Source organism: Trichosurus vulpecula, chromosome 7 (assembly GCF_011100635.1).
Source record: "Trichosurus vulpecula isolate mTriVul1 chromosome 7, mTriVul1.pri, whole genome shotgun sequence".
Taxonomy (NCBI): domain Eukaryota; kingdom Metazoa; phylum Chordata; class Mammalia; order Diprotodontia; family Phalangeridae; genus Trichosurus; species Trichosurus vulpecula.
In genome coordinates, this window is record NC_050579.1 from 38,319,016 (window position 1) to 38,326,726 (window position 7,711).

General features: G+C 51.4%; 1 protein-coding gene across 1 annotated transcript; it reads right to left on the reverse strand.

Moving 5' to 3' along the window:
* Positions 1–355: 355 nt before the first annotated feature.
* On the reverse strand, positions 356–7,016 carry COPRS (coordinator of PRMT5 and differentiation stimulator). Its single transcript, XM_036768153.1, has 7 exons — positions 6,970–7,016; positions 6,071–6,219; positions 5,759–5,861; positions 4,968–5,649; positions 2,884–2,965; positions 1,134–1,340; positions 356–981 (listed from the first exon to the last, which is right to left on the reverse strand). Exons 1-7 carry the CDS (start codon positions 7,014–7,016, stop codon positions 812–814), a joined length of 1,440 nt encoding a protein of 479 aa, XP_036624048.1. The 3' UTR covers positions 356–811.
* Positions 7,017–7,711: the final 695 nt, after the last annotated feature.

Here is a 7,711-nt window from a genome sequence, read left to right on the forward strand (position 1 = left end):
CCAGCCCCAATATTCTAACTTCCTTATGGGCCACAGTGAAGAGTATGTCCACTGCCTCTAGCTAGCCAATACCCTAGATCCAATTCACATATTTGAACAGGGTGGTGTTCTTGTACTCAACCACAATAAATCTCTCTAACTGGCTTGGAGTCAGCCTGAGTCTTTGAAATTCTTTGACACATCCCACCGCATCACAGCCTGACCCTCATCAATACCATTCTCAATAAAAACCATTTACCCTGGGAGCAGCAGAAACCTGCAATCAAGTCACTGACTTCACAGAGACTATACCCCTCCCCACCCCCACCCCAAGCCTTTCCTGATCAACAGCAACAAGACAGTGACACAAAGGCAGTGCTAGTAAATCTCCAAACTTTTACTGCGTGATGTCTTTTAAAAAATGTGAAAAGAGACAGGCACCAGGAAGCCATGAGCCCAAGATGGCTCAGAAGCAGCCAATTAAAGGGAGTGGGGAATGACAAAAGCAGCATTCTGATTTTTCAACTTTTATTTAAGAAAAAAAAAAAAACCCACCAGGATTTCCCCCTCCTCTAATGCCACAGTATCCACCCGAGTTCCAGGCAAGATTGTGCCAACAAAGCCCAAAAGAAAATGGGAGAGAAAAGGTTTCTTTCCTTTCTTAAACAAGTCTATGAAAATGCAGCAGCTTCCAGGATCCATGCCAACACCAGTTCCCCAATGTAAGGTCCTACCTCCCAAGCAGGAATAAGGGAATTTGATGGATGGGAAGAAGGGAAAGGGGAGGACACCACCCCCCCCAGCCCACAAGGCAGGAATGCATCCCAAAGTTTCAGTCTTCAGCATCATCAAACTGCCCGGTCTCAAACACCATTTTGGAATAGTGGGGAGTCAGGGGGGCAGGGTGGTGCCAGCTCGGATCATAGATCATGTCTCCTCGCTGGGCCCGAGGTGCCCAGAGACAGAATTCTTGAATGCTGGCATGGTGGATGTCTTCAGCACCTAAAAGAAGTTTCAAAAAATAAAGGAGAAAAGCCCCCGTGACTATGGGCAGCTGGGGGAGGTCACAGGCCTGCACCCATCCATGGGAGGTGCTGGGAAATCGAACACTACATTTCAGTTCCTCCAGGGCCCAAAGGGAACACCACACCTACCGTACGGATTCCCTTGGTCAGCAATCAGCTCACTGTCCCAATCCTCCTTAACAGGAGGCTCGGCCTTCTCCTCTGTAGGGATGATGTTCTCCATCACATCTTCCAGCTCCCAGTTCAAGTCTTCCTCAGAGTCCCCACAATCCTGCATCTCATCTTCTTCAATTTGGTCACTCTCCCCTTGGATGGGCACGTTCTGGGCCCCACAGGCTACAAAGCCAGCAAAGAGAGAAGCTCTGTAAGTGTCTGGCAAACACGAGAGTGGCTATCAGGCTGTTTTGAGTTCTTCAAAGAAAAGCAAAACCCCAATGGAAAGGTCAGCAAAATCCCAATTAACAGCAATGATAGACGAAAGTAATGATTTGGATAACACAAAATTTATTTATATTTGGCTCTGGAAGAGAATCTGATTTTTTCCCCCAAAAAATGAATGTTAAGTGTACACATCTCTGTATGTAACTCACCTACCAACACTAGTTTCCCACCTATAAAAAAGGACACTGGACAAAATCAGCAGGTCCCCATCCATGTTACAGCCCTGAGGGGGTAAAGTGACTTATGAATGCCCCTCAAAGCAAGATCTAAATCTCTAGCATGACTCATCATTAAATAGGTAAATATGCTTCTATGGACTAAACAGTGTCTCAGACCTTTAAATATTAGTAATTTTTCAAATCTACATAGATGCTGTTTTAGTACCAATTTGTTTAAAAGTATTACTGAATTAATAGTAGGCTTTTTATCCTCCAGTTTCCCAAAGGATCCAAACAGCACATCCATTATCATCTAGGACTCTACTACATTTTTCTGATGTTACACTTGAATAAATTGGATACCGTGAGATAAGATAATTTCTACGCTTCCTAGGGCTAAATCCTATGATTCTAAATACACACATACGCATACACAGCCACATATATGATGAGGTCAGCACTGTATCTCAAAGAAAGGACAAGTGAGTCTGAGTGGTCTCACCTCATTACTTTGCGGCCCTTCCCCCCCAACCAGCACGGCGGGGGGGGGGGGGGGGGGCACATCAGAACACAACCTGGGAAAAGCCACAAGAGGCATGGGTTGGGCGGAAAGGAGAAACCATCAGTATTACTTGAATTCAAAAAGGCTTTGTGGAAAAAGCCAGATTTTAGAAGCCATGAAACAATGAAACAATCTGGGGCAGGATAACAGAGTTCTAGGTATCTGATGCTGCTTTGGCAGACAACTCTGAGGGGGAATAATTAATCCACAAAAGAGAAGTTGTCCGGCTCATCAAAGAAGATGGCTAGATAGGATGTGGGGAAAAGGGAAGACAAGTAGGAGGTGCCAAGACACCCATCCCGGGCTGCGAAGGCTGAGGTCTCAGCTCGGATCCCAAGGCAGGGCCTCTAGAACAAGGCACTCTCAAGGAAACACAAAGTGGTGGCAGGGACCTCACCACAGCACTTAGCAGCAGCTTTCTAGTCCAACTCCTACCCAAAAGAAAACCTCCCACAGCACAGCAGATACGGGGTCATCCAGCTGTTGCTTGGAAGCTGCCAGACAGCAGCCCACTGCCCTTCTGGGAAGCTCATGGTTAGCCAGGGTTTCCTGATTTCAAACCTCCATCTGCCTCTTTGTAGCTTCCATTCACTGGCCCCGGTTCTGGTCTCTAGGGACAAGCTGAACAAGCACAGCACAGCACGGGGACTGTGGACCTCTCTCCATTGCTTACTCCAACCTTCTGACCCTCAACACCTTCCCAGTAACAGTTACTTGCCTAGTTTTGGTCTCCATCTCATGACTCCATGGTCATCTCCTTCCTTCTTTTGATAGAAGTGGTCAGACATAGCCAAGCTGACCTGAACAAAGGAAAAACAAATGGAAACTTTGGCACCTTCTCATTGCTTCTTGGCTGAAAAAAAATAACCATCACTTAATGGTAACATTTCTGTAAAAGTAATTTGGACAACTGGCATGCTTTCTCCCCACTCCACTACCCAACAAGCCCACCTAAGAGTTCTCTCCTTCCATTCCAACTGCCCCTCAAAGTCTCACTGCTATTCAAGATACTGTCTCAAAATGAGAAGTGATAAGCGCCCACATGACCCAGGCCACCCCTTCCCCTCTCTGGGCCTCATCTGTAAAAGGAAGGGTCTGACTAGATGCTCCCTGAGATTCCATCCATCTCTCAATGCTATAAGCCTCTGCTCAAGCTTCTCCCTGCCCAGTCTGGCCATGGAACAGTCTACTCCCTCCCACCCCCCCACTTATCCTTCCTCTACAACCAGGGATCTCAACCTGCAGACTGTGCACTGGTTTTTAACAGTCTGACCCCTGAATTTCAATAACTGGTTTAAATTCTGTGTATTTTATTTTATGCATTTAACAACATGATTCTGAGAAGAGCCCCTCAGTTTCATCAGACTGTGGCCCAAGGGGTGCAGGGCACAGGAAAGGTAAAGAACGTTTGCTCTCCTCACCCTGGCAGAAAGTACACAAAAACTGCATGCTCACCACCATCTTGGTTTCTTATCTGGGGAAGTTTTTGTTTTCTTGGGGAGAAGCATGGTTTCCACCCATTCATTGTTATTTCTCTCACTAGGGCAGAACAGAACCAGCAAAGACTAAAGGACCTTAGCCCATTTAAAAAGCCTTTTTTCTAAAGACCTGCTAGGCCGGGCACAATGTAAAGTGTTATGCATACAAAGCCAAGGTTTGCTATCTGAACATTGTGTAGACAGATGACTAGTTCTGCAGATGACCAAATAGCTAACTAGTGTGTCTTGGGTTGTACATGCAGGATCTGACCTAGGACTAAATTATTTCCTACCACCAGTAGATGCTTTCAAAGACTATCAAGGAGTGAAATACAACTCTTGGCACCCAGCGGTGGGCTACTTGCTTTGAAAAGGGCAGATTCCCCAAAGCAGGATTTCTTACATCTTTTTTGTGTCCTGGATGCCTTTGGCAGCCTGGTGAAGCCTATGAACGTCTTCTCAGAATCATGCATAAGAGAAAATAGGCAGGATTACACAGCAAACCAATTATACTGAAGTAAAGATGTCATTTTTCTCCCCATCCAAGTCCACAGACCCCTCAGATCTATCTACAGACCCGAAGAACACCAGCCCTAAAAGAAGGGGCCCCATCAAGATCGGTCTCCATTCCTGGAAGGAATCCCAGGAGCAGATTAGAGGGCGAGCACCCCCAGGGCCAGGCTGCTTCTGCCTCCCGGCCCTGGCACCCCTCCACTCCTCACCAGCCTGGGGGAATCCCAAGACACCTCGCCCCCTCCAGCCGGGCACAGGGCCCAGTAGTGGGCGCTTAATAAATACCAGGTAACTGGCGGTTGTCTAATTCTCCAATGGATGCCTCCTGAAGGCAGGATCAACCTCCTTACGGCCCCCTCCCCCTCCTGCAGTGGGGTAGAGGGTCCCCCAGGGCCACAAACAAATGGGGGGTCAGGCTGCGGAGGCCGTGTTAGAGGCAGAGGGGCCCGGGGGGGGGGGCAGGTAAAGACAGAAGAGATGGGGGAGAAGGTGAGTGTGGGGCAGGGTAAAGTGGGAGGGGAGGGGGGTCTAAGGAAGGACAACACTCAGAGGGACCCGCGAGATGGATGGGGGTGAAAGGCTCGGCAGATGGAAGCGGGGCGCGCGGGGGAGGGCTCACGTCAGCGGCCCCCGGCCTTCCACCCGTGGGCCTCCGGCCGCGGCCCGAGGGGCCACACCTCCCTCCCCGGCTTCGGCCCCCGAATGGCCGCCCCCGGAAGGCCCGCGTGGGGGAGCTGTAAGGGCCCCGCGCCGCGGCCTCAAGTCTTGTCTCGTCTAGGTCTTGGGTGGGCGCGGGGGGCTCCGGCCTTACCGCCGCTGGGTTGGGCGGCTCCTCCCGCAGCTCTGGCTCCGGCCGCGGCTCGGGCGGCCGCGTCTCCTCCCCTTCCCCGGCCCGCGCGCCCCGCGGGGGCGGCTCTCCTTCCGGGGCTGCCGGCCCCTCGCCGCCCCCGACCCCAGCTGCCCGCGGTTCCATGCCCGCCAGTCCCCGAGGTGCCGCGGCCGCCACCGCCCCCACGTGACGACCTCCCCATGCTGCCGGTCGAAAGGCAACACGGAACGCCCAATCAGCGGCGGGGGCGGGGCCTGTGTCACGTGGTCTCCTGGGGCGGGGCTGGATCACGTGGCCGCCAGAGGCGGGGCCTGCCGGACGCTCCTGGGCAGCGCTGAGAATCGCCGAGGATGTCTGCGCCGGGCGACCCCCCAGGGAGCGGAGAAGAGGGTTAGCCTTAGCAGGAGGTGGCCTTGGCCTAGAGGGCCGTGCCGGGCGGAGCCAGCTTCGCTCGCTGCTCTGGTGCGGAAATCTGTCTGCAGCAAAGCTGGCCAGTCCCCAGAATGGACGGACCCTGGCCGGGCTGCTGGGGGCCTCGGGCGCCGTCCAGTCCAGAAGCTTCCAAGACGCGGCGAAGGAGCGGAACGTGGTGCGGACCCCAGAGCCCGCCCCTCCACGGCCAAACGGACCTGCAACGGGCACTCGACCCTTTCCCGTCCCCGGGCTAGAAGGAGCCCTCCTAACCCCGGCCCTCAGACCCCCGGATTTCCTTCAGAGCCCCCCAACTGCCATCTCGGGGAGCTCCCTTCCCACCGCCCGCATCTCTGACACACTAAGCTGTCTCCCCCAGCAGCAGATCGGCCCCCTCGGGACAGGGACTTCGGCCTTGGCCGGTGTAACCCCAGCACAGCAACCGCAGCTTTTGCTTAACGAATTCTGGTTGATTGACATTGGTAGGGACTGGGGCAAAGCGAAACCTAGCTCTGTCCTCACCTCCAAACACGTGCCTTCCTGCCTCTGAAACTCCGCCAAGGTGAGGACTTGGGCAGAAGAGAGATAATTTGCAAAAGCCTCGTTCATCCTGAACCCGGAATGAAAAGCGCCTTTGGAAATCCTCCAGGCCAGCCCCCTTCTCCTTCTAGGACTTAGGGCCCCCCGGGGGAATTGCCGCCGTCGGTGCCGCTGAAGCCACAGCGCCGGGTGACCTACATAACAACCGACCAGGATGTGGGTCTCTGTTGCATACCGAGCACTATGCTGGGTGCTGGAGACAATCCAGACTGTTACCGAGCTTCTGTTCCCATGGGGGCCACATCAGATCCAAAGATAAGCACATACAAAATAGAGCAGGGAAAGCGGTTAAATGCAACACTAGGTGAAAGTGGGAGGGAGAATGCTTGACCTGGAAGTGAGAGGATCCCTGGAGCAAAGGTGAAGAGGCCAAGGCCTTCAAATGGCAGGTCCGGGGTACAAGGAGGGTCAGAGGCCCAGATCAGGATCTGGAGAGTGGAGGAGGACCGTGCAAGGGGGCCAAGGGAGCAGCTTTCAATGCTAGTTCGTTTTCTCCCAGAAGCAGCAGGGAGAGAAGTCAGATCTGCTTTTATCTAGTGCCTCTAAGGGGAAGGAACTGGAAGAGAGGGGTCCCCGTAGTTCCCAAGTACTATAATATTCATGTATGATCCTATAATTTTGCTCTATTCACCTCTGATAATTCCTCTGGAAGTCTCATTAGGACCTTCTTTGAAGTCCAGCTCTTAACAGCCTTTTATCTCCTTAACCCCACACATTCCTTACTACCCATGATCCTACAATAGGCTGGGTAGCCCAAAAGAAATCACGGGGGTGGTTTCTCCGTGTGGTACTTCCTGTCCTGACTCAGCCTATGGACCAGTGATCTTCAGCGGCTACTAGACTCACAAGATGAGGTCTACGAGGAATCGACCCACACCATACTATAGACTCGGCTCTCTCAGATCGAGTATAAAAGTCCTCTGCACTACACACGAGAGGCTTGTGGCTTTTAGTTAACTGTGACTAATCCCACCTCTCCACACTGTCATCCACTCCCACAGCATTATCACCTGTGCCCATGATTCCCCAATCTATTTATTGAACCCAAATCTCTCCCTGGAGTTTGATTCTTGTATTGCAAATGTCTATCTGAATGTCCCAAACTTTTAACATCCCCAAAATGTCCCCTTCCTCACAACTTTCCTTTTCAGAATCAGAGCTGGAAGAACCTTTAAATGTAATCTAGTACAACTCCAACTTGAAGCAAGAATCGCCTAACATTTCTAATAATTGGTTATTTAGCTGGGCCTTAAGACCTATAAAAATGGAGAGTTCACTACCTCTTGTCTATTCCAGGATTAGACAGCTCTAGAATCTATAAGAAAATTCTCCTTAAGAGTCAAAATCTGCTGTCTCTAACTTCCAATCATTTAATTCTGCCCTCTGGCACCAGGCAGAACAAGTCTGACTCGTCTCCACAAGATGGCCCCCCAAATACTTGAAGATTGTTTTTGCGTCCCATCCCCTCCACTACCCCTCCAAGCTTCTCTTGTCCGTGGTAAATGTCCCTCCCACCATCTTCCTGGTTACGAGGCTCCAAATCTCAGGCTCCCCTCCTTAAGTCCAGCTCCAAATTTCAACATCACCATTCTTTCCAGTCCTACAGCTCCAAATTCTCTTTTGCAACATTCTATGTGTACAATTTGTCCTTGATAACAAGCTGTACTCTGTTTATGCCCACAGTGTGTTTCTTTGCTGTTCTTTAAGTAATTTCT

Bases quoted from the DNA above. Each gene is read 5' to 3' on its own strand.
- COPRS (XM_036768153.1), bottom strand. From the start codon at position 7,016: ATGGGCACAGGTGATAATGCTGTGGGAGTGGATGACAGTGTGGAGAG. The intron at 5,862-6,070 runs GTCCTAGAAGGA...TCAATCAACCAG, and splicing joins ATTCCCCCGGGGGGCCCTAA to AATTCGTTAAGCAAAAGCTG. The intron at 1,341-2,883 runs GCAAGTAACTGT...CTGGCTTTGTAG, and splicing joins GAGATGGAGACCAAAACTAG to CCTGTGGGGCCCAGAACGTG.